The following is a 14,959-nucleotide window of genomic DNA, read 5'->3' as shown; positions in this document are numbered from 1 at the left end:
TAAGACTGTGAGCACTGTACTAAGCGCTTGGGAAGTCCAAGTTGGCAACATCTAGAGACGGTCGCCACCCAACAGTGGGCTCACAGTCTAGAGGGAATGAATGAATGAATGAATGTGTCGCCAACTTGGATTGCCCAAGCGCTTAGTCCAGTGCTCCGCGCACAGTAAGCGCTCAATAAATAGGATTGATTGAATGAATGAATACGATTGAATGAATGAATGGAAGGGCGGCTCAGGGCGGGGGCCGGCGCGCGCACGACGCTGGCTCCCGAGCCGGCCGCTCTCCGGGAGTAGCCGAGCGGTTCCGGGCGGAGCCGAGGGCCGGTTCCGGGCGGAGCCGAGCGGGTCCGAGGGCCAGGCTCGGGGCCGCTCCGGAGGGAGCCGATTGGTTCCGAGGGCAGGGCTCGGGGCCGTTCCGGAAGGAGCCGAGGGCCGGCTCGGGGCGGTTCCGGAAGGAGCCGAGGGCCGGGCTCGGGGCCGTTCCGGAAGGAGCCGAGAGGTTCCGAGGGCCGGCTCGGGGCGGTTCCGGAAGGAGCCGAGCGGGTCCGAGGGCCGAGTTCGGGGCCGTTCCGGAAGGAGCCGAGCGGGTCCGAGGGCCGGGCTCGGGGCCGCTCCGGAGGGCGCCGATTGGTTCCGAGGGCCGGGCTCGGGGCCGTTCCGGAGGGAGCCGAGAGGTTCCGAGGGCCGGGCTCGGGGCCGTTCCGGAAGGAGCCGAGAGGTTCCGAGGGCCGAGCGGTTCCGAGGGCCGGGCTCGGGGCCCGCTCCGGAGGGAGCCGATTGGTTCCGAGGGCCGGGCTCGGGGCGGCTCCGGAGGGCGCCGATTGGTTCCGAGGGCCGGCTCGGGGTGGTTCCGGAAGGAGCCGATTGGTTCCCAGGGCCGGGCTCGGGGCCGCTCCGGAGGGCGCCGATTGGTTCCGAGGGCCGGCTCGGGGCGGGTCCGGAGGGAGCCGATTGGTTCCGAGGGCCGGTTCGGAGCGGTTCCGGAAGGAGCCGAACGGGTCCGAGGGCCGGGCTCGGGGCCGCTCCGGAGGGCGCCGATTGGTTCCGAGGGCCGGGCTCGGGGCCGCTCCGGAGGGAGCCGATTGGTTCCGAGGGCCGGGCTCGGGGCCGTTCCGGAGGGAGCCGAGCGGGTCCGAGGGCCGGGCTCGGGGCGGCTCCGGAGGGCGCCGATTGGTTCCGAGGGCCGGCTCGGGGTGGTTCCGGAAGGAGCCGATTGGTTCCCAGGGCCGGGCTCGGGGCCGCTCCGGAAGGAGCCGAGAGGTTCCGAAGGCCGAGCGGGTCCGAGGGCCGGGCTCGGGGTCGCTCCGGAGGGAGCCGATTGGTTCCGAGGGCCGGCTCGGGCGGTTCCGGAAGGAGCCGAGCGGGTCCGAGGGCCGGGCTCGGGGCCGTTCCGAAGGGAGCCGAGCGGGTCCGAGGGCCGGGCTCGGGGCGGATCCGGAAGGAGCCGAGAGGTTCCGAGGGCCGAGCGGTTCCGAGGGCCGGGCTCGGGGCCCGCTCCGGAGGGAGCCGATTGGTTCCGAGGGCCGGGCTCGGGGCCGTTCCGGAGGGAGCCGATTGGTTCCGAGGGCCGGCTCGGGGTGGTTCCGGAAGGAGCCGATTGGTTCCCAGGGCCGGGCTCGGGGTGGTTCCGAAGGGAGCCGAGCGGTTCCGAGGGCCGGGCTCGGGGCCGTTCCGGAAGGAGCCGAGAGGTTCCGAGGGCCGAGCGGGTCCGAGGGCAGGGCTCGGGGACGCTCCGGAAGGAGCCGAGCGTCTGGCGGCCCGGCGCGGGCGCCTCCTGGCGGTTGTGGGGTTCATGTCGCCGCCGCGCCTGCGGAGGAGGAAGAAGGAGAAGGAGGAGGAGGAGACGGCGGCGTTGGCGTTGGGCCGGTTGTGTCGGGGCTCGGAGGCCCGGGCCGGCGGCTCGTGCTGTCCGCAGGGCCCCGGGGCGGCGGGGACCAGGTCAGGTCGGGAGGGGACGGGAAGGAGGGAGGGCCCGCCCGCCCGGGAGGATGCGCGGGTTCCCCCGGCCCCGTGGGGCGGCCGGCGCGGCCCTTTGTGCGGGGCCCCGGCCCGCCCCCCGACGCCCAGTACAGTCCCCTTCCCGCGGGCGGCGCCCAACAAACGGCCGCGCTGGAGCCCGGCCATCCGCTCAGCCCCTCCGTCCCGCTCACTTCGCTCATTGATGGAGCGCTTACCGCGTGCACGGCGCTGGACTGAGCGCTGGGGGAGGACAACTGACTATTTACTGAGCGCCGACCGGGCGCGGAGCGCTTGGAAGTCAAGCGATCAATCAGTTGTGTTTACTGAGCGCCTACTGTGTGCGGAGCGCTGTGCTGAGCGCTTGGAAATCAAGCGATCGATCGATTGTGTATATTGAGCGCTCACTGTGTGCAGAGCGCCGGACTGAGCGCTTGGAAATCAAGCGATCGGTCAATCGGTTGTATTTATTGAGCGCCTACTGTGTGCAGAGCACTGGACTGAGCGCAGTCAATCGATTGTATTTATCGAGCGCTCACTGTGTGCGGAGCACTGGGCTGAGCGCTTGGAAATCAAGCGATCAGTCAATCAGTTGTATTTATTGAGCGCCTACTGTGTGCAGAGCACTGGGCCGAGCGCTTGGAAATCAAGCGATCAGTCAATCAGTTGTATTTATTGAGCGCCTACTGTGTGCAGAGCACTGGACTGAGCGCAGTCAATCGATTGTATTTATTGAGCGCTCACTGTGTGCGGAGCACTGGGCTGAGCGCTTGGAAATCAAGCGATCAGTCAATCAATTGTGTTTATTGAGCGCTCACTGTGTGCAGAGCACTGTGCTGACCGCTTGGAAATCAAGCGATCAGTCAATCAATTGTATTTATTGAGCGCTCACTGTGTGCAGAGCACTGGGCTGAGCGCTTGGAAATCAAGCGATCAGTCAATCAATTGTATTGAGCGCTCACTGTGTGCAGAGCACTGGGCTGAGCGCTTGGAAATCAAGCGATCAGTCAATCAATTGGATTTATTGAGCGCCTACTGTGTGCAGAGCACTGGACTGAGCGCTTGGGAAGGACAAGTTGGCAACGCACAGAGACGGTCCCTCCCCAACAGTGGGCTCACAGTCTAAAAGGGGGGAAAGAAGTAGGGCCGTCTAGATCGGTTGCCGATTTCTCATTCATTCATTCATTCATTCATTCATTCACCTCCTCCAGGAGGCCTTCCCAGACTGAGCCCCTTCCTTCCTCTCCCCCTTGTCCCCCTCTCCATCCCCCCCATCTTCCCTCCTTCCCTTCCCCACAGCACCTGTATATATGGATATATGTTTGTACACATTTATTACTCTGTTTTCCTCGTACATATCTATTCTATTTATTTTATTTTGTTAGTATGTTTGGTTCTGTTCTCTGTCTCCCCCTTTTAGACTGTGAGCCCACTGTTGGGTAGGGACTGTCTCTATATGTTGCCAACTTGCACTTCCCGAGCGCTTAGTACAGTGCTCTGCACACAGTAAGCGCTCAATAAATACGATTGATGATGATGATGATTCATTCAATCGTATTTATTGAGCGCTTACCGTGTGCAGAGCGCTGGACTAAAAGCGCTTGGGGAGGACAAGTGACTATTTAGTGAGCACCGACCGTGCGCGGACCGCTTGGGAAGAAGTGGGACCGTCTCTATCTGTTGCCGATTTGTCAATCAATCGTAGTTATAGAGCGCTTACTGTGTGCGGAGCACTGTACTAAGCGCTTGGGAAGTCCAAGTTGGCAACATCTAGAGACGGTCCCTACCCAACAGTGGGCTCACAGTCTAGAAGAGTGGCCTTCCCAAGCGCTCAGTCCAGTGCCCTGCACACGGTAAGCACTCAATTCATTTATTCATTCAGTCGTATTTATTGAGCGCTTCCTGTAAGCACTCAATTCATTCATTCATTCAGTCGTATTTATTGAGCGCTTCCTGTAAGCGCTCCATTCATTCATTCAGTCATATTTATTGAGCGCTTCCTGTAAGCGCTCCATTCATTCACTCTTTTAATCGTATTTATTGAGCGCTTACTGTAAGCGCCCAATTCATTCACTCATTCAATGGTATTTATTGAGCGCTTACTGTGTGCAGAGCGCTGGACTAAGCGCTTGGGAAGGACAAATTACTATTCAGTGAGCACCGACCATGCGCGGAGCGCTTGGGAAGTGGGGCCGTCTCTATCCGTTGCCGATTTGCCCTTTCCAAGCGCTCAGTCCAGTGCCCTGCACACGGTAAGCGCCCAATTCATTCATTCATTCTATCGTATTGATTGAGCGCTTACTGTGTGCAGAGCACGGGACTAAGCGCTTGGGAAGTACAAGTTGGCAATGTATAGAGACGATCCCTACCCAACAGCGGGCTCACAGTTCAATACGATTGAATGAGGGAATGAATTGGACTTTCCCAAGCGCCTAGTCCAGTGCCCAGCACACAGTAAGCACCCAATGAATAAGGTGGAATGAATTGTACTTTCCCAAGTGCTTAGTCTAGTGCTCTGCACACAATAAGCGCTCAATCAATACGATTGAATGAATTGTACTTTCCCAAGCGCTTAGTCCAGTGCTCTGCGCACAGTAAGCGCTCAATCAATACGATTAAATGAATTATACTTTCCCAAGCACTTAGTCCAGTGCTCTGCACACAGTAAGCGCTCAATCAATACGATTAAATGAATTATACTTTCCCAAGCGCTTAGTCCAGTGTTCTGCACACAGTAAGCGCTCAATCAATACAATTGAATGAATTGTACTTCCCAAGCGCTTAGTCCAGTGCTCTGCACACAGTAAGCGCTCAATAAATACAATTAAGTACAGATCGACGGTCCCTACCCGCCAGCAGGCTCACAGTCTATCCCTGTCTCACCTCCTATATTCTCCCCCCACTTTTTTTAAAATGGTATTTTTTTTTGTATTTGTTAAGCGCTTACTGTGTGCCGAGCACTAAGCGCTGGGGTACAGGGTGATCAGGTTGTCCCACAAGGGGCTCGCAGTCTTCATCCCCATTTTACAGATGAGGGAACTGAGGCCCGGAGAAGCAAAGTGACTTGCCCAAAGTCACCCAGCTGACAAGTGGCGGAGCTAGAATTTGAACCCACGACCTCCAACTCCCCAGCCCCGGCTCTTTTCATTAAGCCATGCTGCTTCTCTATGCATCAGGCACCTTACTAAGCGCTGGGATAATAATGGTAACAATGAGGGTATTTGTTAAGCGCTTACTACGTGGTAAGCACTGTCATCAGCGCTGGGGTAGATACGGAGTGATCGGGTTGTCCCACGTGGAGCTCACAGACTGCACCCCCATTGCACAGATGAGGGAACTGAGGCCCAGCCAAGTGAAGCGACCCGAGTTGCACGCTGAGAAGCAGCGTGGCTCAGTGGAAAGAGCCCGGGCTTTGGAGTCAGAGGTCATGGGTTCGAATCCAGGCTCCGCCGCATGTCTGCTGTGTGACCTCAGGCAAGTCACTTCTCTTAGAAAGCATTATTATTATTATTATTATTATTATTATTATTATTACGGAGAAGCAGCGTGGCTCAGTGGAAAGAGCCCGGGCTTTGGAGTCAGAGTTCATGGGTTCAAATCCCAGCTACACCACTTGTCAGCTGTGTGACTTTGGGCGAGTCACTTCACTTCTCTGGGCCTCAGTTACCTCATCTGGAAAATGGGGGTTTGACTGCGAGCCCCCCGTGGGACAACCTGATCACGTTGCATCCCCCCGGCGCTTAGAACAGTGCTTTGCACATAGTAAGCGCTTAACAAATGCCATCATCATCATTATTATTATTATTAGACCCAGTCCCGGTGGGCCAACAGCCTTCATCCTCATTTTTCGGGTGAGGTCAGTGAGGCCCCGAGAAGACAGCGGGCCGCCTGAGGTCACCCAGCAGACGAGTGGCGCGGGTGCGACTCGAACTCGGGTCTTCCTGGCTTCCGCTGGGCCAGGCCGCTTCCTCCCTTTGAGGTCTCTAATCTTTTATCTCCCTCCCTCCCTGCTCCCCGGTTTACAGTCTCCCCGCATCCCCCAGGGCCCCCGCCTCGGCTTGCACCAACAGCTGCCTCCGGCTCAGGGAAATCAACGCAGGTTGAAACTTTGGGGGGCTGCCCGTGGCAGAGGGAGAGGGGGAGCTGAATTCACTTGCTGCCACCGCTCGCCCAGCAGACTGTTTCAACCCCGACCGATAAGTTTTATTTATTAAAGATCATAAAAAGATGGTATGTGCCAAGCACCGTTCTAAGCGCGAGGGGAGGTACAGAGTGATCAGGTTGTCCCACCCGTGGGGCTCACAGTCTTAACCCTCATTTTACAGATGAGGTAACGGAGGTATGGAGAAACGACTTACCCACAGAACCGATAAAAACCGGGATTAGAACCCAGACCTCTGACTCCCAACCTCTGCCCTTTCCACTAAGCCACGCTGCTGCTCCAATCCAAACCAACTGCCAGGATCGTGCGTCAGTGTCAGTTAGACTTCATATCCAGCTTGGTAAACCGCCCTTTTTGAGCCACTTCAAGCGTGGGCCCTTTTTGATAACGTTAGTTTCCACTGATGCAACATGAAGAGAGAGTGTTGCAATTCCCACATTTAATAATAATAATGATGTCGGTATTGGTTAAGCGCTGACAATGTGCCAAGCGCCGTCTCTGCTGGCCCAAAGCCCAGAGGTCACCCCCCTTCTGATGGATTAAAATGCCTATGTGTTAACCGGAAACTGCTTGCCGTCCTTAGTAGGCAGGAACTAATCTGTTACAGATGATGATTACATTTCTTTTTTTGGCCCTCGAAATTTGCATTTCGCTTATATTTTCTGTGGAAAACCTTGTCATTAAGAATTTGGATAACTTGTGTTCAGGCATCTCTAGAGACCCTGTACCACTTCAAGGCGTCAGGAAGGTGAAAATACTCATATCTAAATCTTCCTTACCAAATAATAATAATAATAATGGTATTTATTAAGCGCTTACTATGTGCAAAGCACTGTTCTAAGCGCTGGGGAGGTTACAAGGTGATCAGGTTGTCCCACGGGGGGCTCACAGTCTTAATCCCCATTTTCCAGATGAGGGAACTGAGGCCCAGAGAATTAAGTGACTCACCCAAAGTCACACAGCTGACAAGTGGCGGAGCTGGGATTTGAACCCATGAACTCTGACTCCAAAGCCCGGGCTCTTTCCACTGAGCCACGCTGCTTCTCCATAGTAATAATAATAATAATAATAATAATGCTTTCTAAGATTTTGACGTACCATTTCTTCCTAATATTGTTACTGGCATTATCGTTGTGTTTCATGTGGAGAAAAAAAAAAAGCCCAGATACGGGGGTAATTATCAGAATTTCTAGTGTCGACTGATATTCAAAATCAGCATGCCTGCAGGAGCCAACTCTGCAGAAGTTCTTGGAGCTCCAGTTCAAATCAGATACTTAGAACGGCAGCCATTGGTAAAGTGGTGTGATCTGTGCAGAGACTTCCAAGATGCTGCTCTCAGTTTCTGAGGAAATGTACCAGCTCGGCTTTGTCATTTGAAAATCTAGAAGCCTAAATGCCACTTTTACCGTTGCAGGGGTGCTCGTGGACGACGAAGGGCGATTCTATTAACTTTCAGAATCCCCAGGAGTGTAACTTGAAGCTTTCTTTTCCACACCTGTAGAGCCCTGAGCAAGCGGCAACGTCTCATTTTGAAGGAGACGTATCAGGAAAAATTGATAAATAAATAAGATAAATCGTAGCTTGCAGAAGTAGCCTAATCCCAGCTACCCTCAGGAGAAGGCTTCCGAAAATCGCCAGTAAAGAGAGGGGCTTAGACTCTCAGATATTTCAATAAAAGACCTAGAAGATCCGCACAGGGGCCCAAAGGTCGGAGCTGCCGATCTATATATTAGGACCCTAGAATGAAACCCGGGTCCAAACAACAACAGACCTCCTCTAATGGTTATACAATCTATGTACAGTACTTTGACGTCTTTCCCCTTTCTCCTGTAGGCATGGAGAGCAAAAAACTGATTTCTGCAACAGATGCACAGTATTCTGGTAATCTCCTGAAATCTTTGAATGAGCAACGTGGCCACGGACTGTTCTGTGACGTTACTGTTATTGTGGAAGATCGGAAATTTCGAGCCCATAGGAATATTCTTTCGGCCTCTAGTACCTATTTTCACCAGCTCTTCTCGGTCGCCGGGCAGGTGGTGGAACTGAGCTTTATCAGAGCCGAGATCTTTGCAGAAATACTCAACTTCATTTATAGTTCTAAAATTATACGGGTCAGATCGGATTTACTTGATGAATTAATTAAATCAGGGCAATTATTAGGAGTTAAATTCATAGCCGACCTTGGTGTACCTCTGTCACAGGTTGAAAGCATCTCAGGTGGAGCCAAGGACGGCACTTCGGAAACCTCATCTCCGGGCTCGGACGGCAAGGACCCTGAAATGCAGAAACCGAGGCACGGAGGCCACGAGGTCGGGGCGTCCGCGATGCCTGTCATAACGGAGTCGTTTTCCTTGTCCAGCGAAGATGACGAAACCAAAAAAATCATCGTGACCGATTCGGACTCTGACGACGACGACGATGTCATTTTCTGCTCAGAGATCCTGCCTCCCAAAGAGACTCTGCCAAGTAAGGACGCGTCGCCACAAGCGCAGCCAAGCCCATCCGAGCCGTCCGTCCGTGACGTGGCCCCTCGTGGCGGCTCCTCTCCGGCGAACGCCGTTACGCCCGCCCAGAAACTCTCCGGGAATCAATCGAGTCCAAGCCAAACGCAAGATAAGGGGGGATCCCTCGGGGCTCCGGCTCCCAAGCACCTGACTCCCAGCGTTATTTTGCTGAATCAGTCGCAGTCGAACTCGTCACCGAGCGACGGTTGCTCCCGCCCCAGCGGCCCGTCTCCTTCCATTCACCTGCGTGCGCTGAGCCAGCAGGCCCCAAACAGCGTTATCGCTCTGACGGGGAATGAGGCTGTTGAGGAGGAAGAGGAGGAGATCATAGAGGACGAAGACGACGACGACGTCATTAGCTCCAGTCCAGACTCGGCGGTCAGCAGCACCTCCTCGGTGCCACAGTCCGAGGTCCGTCGGGACGCCGCCGCTTTCGACGGGTCTGGGGTTCAGAAAAAACGGGTTTCCCCCCTTGAGCGAGAGCTCCCTTCCCACCCCGGGGGGTTCAAATTAAAAATTTCCGACGTTCTCGCCGGAAACCGCGGGGATCCGGGAGCGGTGTCGAAACACGCGACGGAAGGCCAGAAGATCATTACCTTAGACACGGCTACCGAGATCGAAGGCCTATCCACGGGTTGCAAGGTCTACGCGAACATCGGGGAGGACACCTACGACATAGTGATCCCCGTCAAAGACGACCCCGACGAAGGGGAGGCCACGCGCGCCGGCGAGGCCCCGAGAACCTCCGGCGACGATCCTTCCGGCCGGAAGCGAATGAAAGTGAAACACGACGATCACTACGAGCTGATTGTGGATGGGAGGGTTTATTACATTTGCATCGTGTGCAAGAGGTCTTACGTCTGTTTGACGAGCTTACGGAGACACTTTAACGTGCATTCTTGGGAGAAGAAGTATCCCTGCCGTTACTGTGAGAAAGTGTTTCCTCTGGCGGAATACCGCACGAAACACGAGATCCATCACACGGGGGAGCGACGGTATCAGTGTTTGACCTGCGGCAAGGCGTTCATCAACTATCAGGTCATGGCCTCCCACATACGGTCGGTTCACAGTCAGGACCCTTCGGGAGACACCAAGCTCTACCGCTTACTCCCCTGTAGGTCTTTGCAGATCAGACAATACGCGTACATTACCGATCGGTCAAGCAGCATCCCGGTCATCAACGAGGACGGAATTGTTTATCACGTGGATGCCGGGAAGGAACCTCCGGAAGGAACCACGTCCAACCCTCCCGCCAGACAGATGACCTGGGATGACATTTTTATTCCGCAGGGCAACGACCCCATTTTTAAACAGAACGTGACGGACGGCGGTACCGAGTTTGAATTTGTGATACCAGAGTCTTACTGAACCGCTTGGGATGGTTCAAAAGACCTTCAGTTCTTGGAAAGGGGGCAACCGCTTCAAGACCGGAGCGAAACTGAACCGGAAGACACGTGGTTTCAACGAAAACAAGTTCGCTTGCTCTGCCAAGTCAGCGGAATCTAGGCTGGTTAGATCACGTGAAGTTGCCGGGGATTTTTAGAAGCAGATGCTTATGAATGTTTACTTGAACACGGACTAAGGTATTTCCAAGGAGCTGTACTGTATAATTGGTTTCCCCTTCATTTTGAACATTTTAAGTTCATAGTTTGATAAAGTTGTTTCTGGAAAATAATACGAAACGGAATGAGGTTTTTTTTAAAAAAAGATTAGGGGGTCCATCCCTACAGAATTGAGACTTTGTACTTTTTCTTTGCTATTAGCACTTTACCGAGGAGTTCTGCTTAGACGTCATTAATGAATTTTACGTGAATTTGTATTTCTCTTGCCTGTGGCATAACGACAGAAAGCCGAGGAGCTTTTGAACTATTTCTGAAGATTGAAAGATTAATTTGTACTTCCCAAGCGCTTAGTACAGTGCTCTGCACATAGTAAGCGCTCAATAAATACGACTGATGATGATGATTGAAAATAACTGTTTTGCCAGCCTGGGTGGTGTATTTTGGTCTCGGCATTTTTTTTTGCTGGTCCAGTCCGAATCAACTGATTAAGTTTGGTCAAAATGCCCTTACCGATAAATCTTTAACCTGGAAAGAGAATGAATTTTTTTGCAGACATCCGAATAAGTTTTGTTTTATGCCTAGCAATAACTAAGACTGTTCAGTGGCTGGGCAACTGCTGTATCCTTCTGCAGTGAGGGGGATACACTGGGGAAATTCTGATGAGGAAAACTAATCTGATGCCAAAAGGGAAAAAATAAAAAAGTTCTGTGGTGTTTATTGAAAATTCTGAGGATTTAATGCCATAAACTCTTAAATTGTAGAAAGAGTGAGAGTGGGGTAAAATGGCATAAAATGGCAAAATTTCCCATTTTGCTTTATAGGACTAAAATGCTTGATTGTGTGAGAAATGATTTTTAGTTTTTTAATCTAAAAGCTGCAAAGGTGGGCCTTTAAAGTGATGTGGTGGTGACATAATCCCCTTCCTGAGAATTATGATGCTAGTGCGGATTTTACTGGCCTATTTGTATGAATTTTTAAAGGAAACACAAGTACCCAGAACTTTTCTTTTTTTTCCATTAGAGAGGTTTCGGTTGAAACGATTAAAATCAATGATGTGATATTTTTCTTTCCCAATGATCTTAGGTGTTTACCATCTCTTTAACGTACACTCCATTCCATCTGTAAATCATCGTGTGGAATGATGTAGGGCCTCTTGGTTTATGTTCAGATTTAGGTTTATAAATCCTGCCCCTATTCCCTTGCAACTGGTATATATTTTGGTACTTGGGAAACGTTAGTAAAATCCTAGCTTGCAACAGAAGCTGCTGATCCTGAAAAGTGAACAGGTTGAAAAAACATTTAGCCTAGCAATTCTAAGAAAAAAAACCCACCATTGAATTTCGTCAATGGTATGTCAAAAGAAAAAATGAAAAATGAGTTTATAGAGCCCGACAGGTTTGTTGTGCATAGTATTAGCTTGTATGCTTTCCTTAAATATTTCTTTCCCAATTCAGTTAGGAAGTTTTCTTCTTCTTTTCATGTGTTTGATAGAAAACCACTTATTTCCTGACTTTGAGCCTCAGGCTTTTACCCTTCAGTTTCTCAGGCATCCATTATTTTTGCCAAGAAGTTAGAACTGATGGTGATGGCTTCAGAGCCACGTAGACTCTAACCAAGGGTATCAGAAATCAGTATTTTTAGGAAGGGGGAGAGGGAAACGGAAAAAAATAACTCTTGCCAATCAGGCGCAGTGTGCTTGCACCTCTGTTTTCTAGATAACGAATACACTCTGAATAGAATTTGAAAATCATTTTGTAAACTAACCCTTTAAAATTGGCAGCTAGCATTTAACTAAATCTGTGAACTCTGAAATCACAAAGTAGTTGAATGGCTTTTATGTAGGTGTGGCTAAAACTACTCTTTGGCCATAGGGGTGTATCTTGAAATATTCTAGATTTGAGTGGCGTTTGTATGTTTGAGTTTCATTAACGATACCTTCAGCAGTTAGCCACGGTTATTGCAACCAGTGTGAACAATGCCTATTCCAGCACAATTTGCAAAATGAACTGGCTCCGTGCTAGGTAAAATTCCTTTGTCATTCACAATGTGGGCGTTTTTAGGATCTGGTTGTGAGACACCTAGAATTTTACCAGCAAAGTGATCTCGTTACAGTACTGTAACATAGAACTAATAATGTGCAGCTGGTGGTGGCCTATGGAAGTTCTGAGCCGTAAATTTCAACTCTGTGCCTACTTTAGGGGATTTTTGTTTGTTTAGGAAAAACTGGAAAAGAGCATTTTGTATTTCTACCAGAAGACTCAGATTTGTTTGTGCCTCAGGATCTTCGGTTTTCCTTTGAGGAAAAATTCAATATCCAAAGCCCAGAGGTCATGTGAAATAAATCTGGGGGGATGAAAACCCATGGCTTCCAGTATTTTTATTGGTGTGGACATGGGTAGGCCCTCAGGTGTAACTTTTCATTGTCCCCTAGGCTTTGGTATTTATGTTTCTGGCTATCGCACTTCTTCTGGGCCCTAATCCCAGCTCTGCTGGTTGCCTGCTATATGCCTCAGGCAAGTCACTTCGCTGTGCCTCAGTTTCCTCATCTGCACAATGGGAATTCAATACCTGTTCTCCCTCCTACTTACACTGTGAGCCCCGTGTGAGGCCTGATTGTCTCGTATCTGCTCCAGTGCTTGGTAGAGTACTTGGTACATAGTAAGCGCTTAACAAATACTACAGTTATTACTTGCTTTTTCGAGCTGGCTTCCAGTCCCATTACAAGAGGTTGGCCGTTTGAATTTTTGGTTCTTAAAGGTGAAAATCTGAATCTGAAAAATGAATTCGACCATGTGCTAGACTTTTTAACATGATTAGCAAAAATGCCCGAGCAAACCCGAACAACACTTTAAGACCATTTTAAAATACTTTAAAGGAAACGACCAGTTCTGTGGCACAGCGGTTCTGATTCTACAGTGCTCTGCACACAGTAAGTGCTCAATAAATACGATTGCTTGATTCTACATACACTGCTACTCTGGGGCTCTTATGCCACATGATCCCAGGCCACCCAACAGAACAGAACTTTAGAGGAAATATTTGATCTAGATTGCTTATTTATTTTGAAGTGTTAAGGCATGCAGGTTACAAAAATACAAAAGCTGACCACCACACACGTGGAAGAACAAAGGCTTTTACAGTTCTTCGTTTCACTAAAACTGTCTACTGTGTGAAACGTTATCTGTTTTTGTTCGTTTTCACCAATACTGTATATATCCTTGTACAGTCCTTTCCTTAACATACCTTTTTTAAGTTGTGCTCTTCTTTCATTAACCAATACTTGCTATTCTTAGAGCTTCCTAAGGTCAAAATAAAAAAAAAAAGTTAATTCTCATTTTGTCGAATGCGCTTCATTTCATCGTTCAGTAAGTATTGGGACATTTGTAGCCAGAAAGAAACCATTTGCGTGGAAGCGCGTGTCGGAGGTAGACAACTTGGCTTTGGAGGGTCTGTGTCTCTCTGAGTTCTTTTGAAGACCCAGTGTGGCTCCCAGGGAACAAACACTTGACCCATCGACTGACGTCTCCCTATAGTGAGGGCCCAGGTCAGTACGCGAGACAGGTTACAGAGAGGCGGGTGGTCGTCGTCATCAACAGCATTTATCGAGCGGGGACCTACTCCGGCAGAGCACTGGACTTTATTTGGGAACACTCCATAGATATAGAAGACCCAGGTCCCTGACTAGCCCCTTTCTTATCCTCTTAGCCCTCCCTGGACCGGGAGAAACTGAGGCTGTCTCGCAGGCACAGTGGTGGTGTCGCTTGCGTGGTAAGGCTGATCTGCTGGAAAGTCCACCCCTGTGTGCCTGCTGGGACAACCGTGAATTCCACATTTCTAAGGTGGCAGCTTCGTCTCTCTACTCTTTGCTTTCCCTCCCTCCCAAGGCCCCGTCGAACATATTTCGCTTCTAATGGCGTTTGTTGAGCACTGTGTGCCACGTCCCGCACTAGGCGCTGGAATAGATACGAGTTCATCAGGTTGGACGGACGCAGTCCCTGTCCTACATCGGGCTCACGGTCTTAATCCCTCCTTTTTGAGATGAGAGAACTGAGGCACAGAGAAGTGACTTGCCCAAGGTCACACAGAAGACGTGGCAAAGCAGGTATCAGAATCCAAGTCCTCTGACTCCCAGCCTTACGCGCTGTCCACTAGGCCCCTCTGTGTTCTACCTCGGCTCAGATGAGCCTGGGCCCCAAATTTCCAGCCTAGGCAAAACTTTAGCCCCTTAAACCTATATTTATAGAAAATACATAAAATTAAGTGGTAACAAAATAGATGTGATGTCTGGCGGGGGGGGGCCACTTGATAAGCACATATTTATTAGCTATCTTAGGAGCTCTGTGTCAGTATACTCGGCCTAGCTCATATATAATTAGAATATAGGGAAAAACCCCTCAATACTGCATATTTAAAATGAACAGATGCAAATATTTGGCAACTAGACTGCATATTGAGTTCATGAGCCCGCTCTTCTAGACTGTGAGCCCACTCTTCTAGACTGTGAGCCCACTGTTGGGTAGGTACTGTCTATATGTTGCCAACTTGTACTTCCCAAGCGCTTAGTACAGTGCTCTGCACACAGTAAGCGCTCAATAAATACGACTGAATGAAAAGAGGGGCTGTGAGCCTGATAAACAGAAGCCACACTGCTTCCAAAATATAGTAAAGCACACATGGAATGACTGGGTATATAAAATAGGATGGGCAATGCAGAAATTTCAGTGAGACATCTGAACCTGAATTTTACACAGTGAAATTATTCCAAGGATGAATTT

The 14,959-nt window shown here is 50.7% G+C and overlaps 2 protein-coding genes across 5 annotated transcripts in view; one reads left to right on the top strand and one right to left on the bottom strand.

Annotated features, from left to right (window-relative positions):
• Window positions 1–1,539: 1,539 nt before the first annotated feature.
• On the top strand, window positions 1,540–12,791 carry ZBTB33 (zinc finger and BTB domain containing 33). 3 transcript variants are annotated; one of them, XM_038747903.1, is made up of 3 exons: window positions 1,541–1,938; window positions 7,952–7,999; window positions 8,320–12,790. In XM_038747903.1, the coding sequence occupies exons 2-3, from the start codon at window positions 7,985–7,987 to the stop codon at window positions 9,988–9,990; spliced, it is 1,686 nt and encodes a 561-aa protein (XP_038603831.1). In that variant the 5' UTR covers window positions 1,541–1,938; window positions 7,952–7,984; the 3' UTR covers window positions 9,991–12,790. The 3 variants fall into 3 exon arrangements, with proteins under 3 accessions (XP_038603830.1, XP_038603831.1, XP_038603829.1); XM_038747902.1 differs by having other exon boundaries at window positions 1,540–1,938; window positions 7,952–12,791; XM_038747901.1 differs by lacking the exon at window positions 1,541–1,938 and having other exon boundaries at window positions 7,258–8,229; window positions 8,320–12,791.
• A 356-nt stretch (window positions 12,792–13,147) lies between these two features.
• TMEM255A (transmembrane protein 255A) overlaps window positions 13,148–14,959 on the bottom strand; it is a 63,752-nt gene continuing 61,940 nt past the window's right edge. The window contains exon 11 of one of the 2 annotated variants that reach the window (XM_038747906.1): window positions 13,148–13,483. In XM_038747906.1, coding sequence (XP_038603834.1) covers window positions 13,419–13,483 — 65 coding nt within the window. In that variant the 3' untranslated portion in view covers window positions 13,148–13,418. The remainder of the gene's footprint in view (window positions 13,484–14,959) is intronic. The other variant, XM_038747908.1, reaches the window with a different exon arrangement.

The sequence above is a fragment of the Tachyglossus aculeatus genome, chromosome 6 (genome assembly GCF_015852505.1).
Source record: "Tachyglossus aculeatus isolate mTacAcu1 chromosome 6, mTacAcu1.pri, whole genome shotgun sequence".
Classification (NCBI taxonomy): domain Eukaryota; kingdom Metazoa; phylum Chordata; class Mammalia; order Monotremata; family Tachyglossidae; genus Tachyglossus; species Tachyglossus aculeatus.
This window is presented reverse-complemented; position numbering and strand designations above follow the sequence as displayed.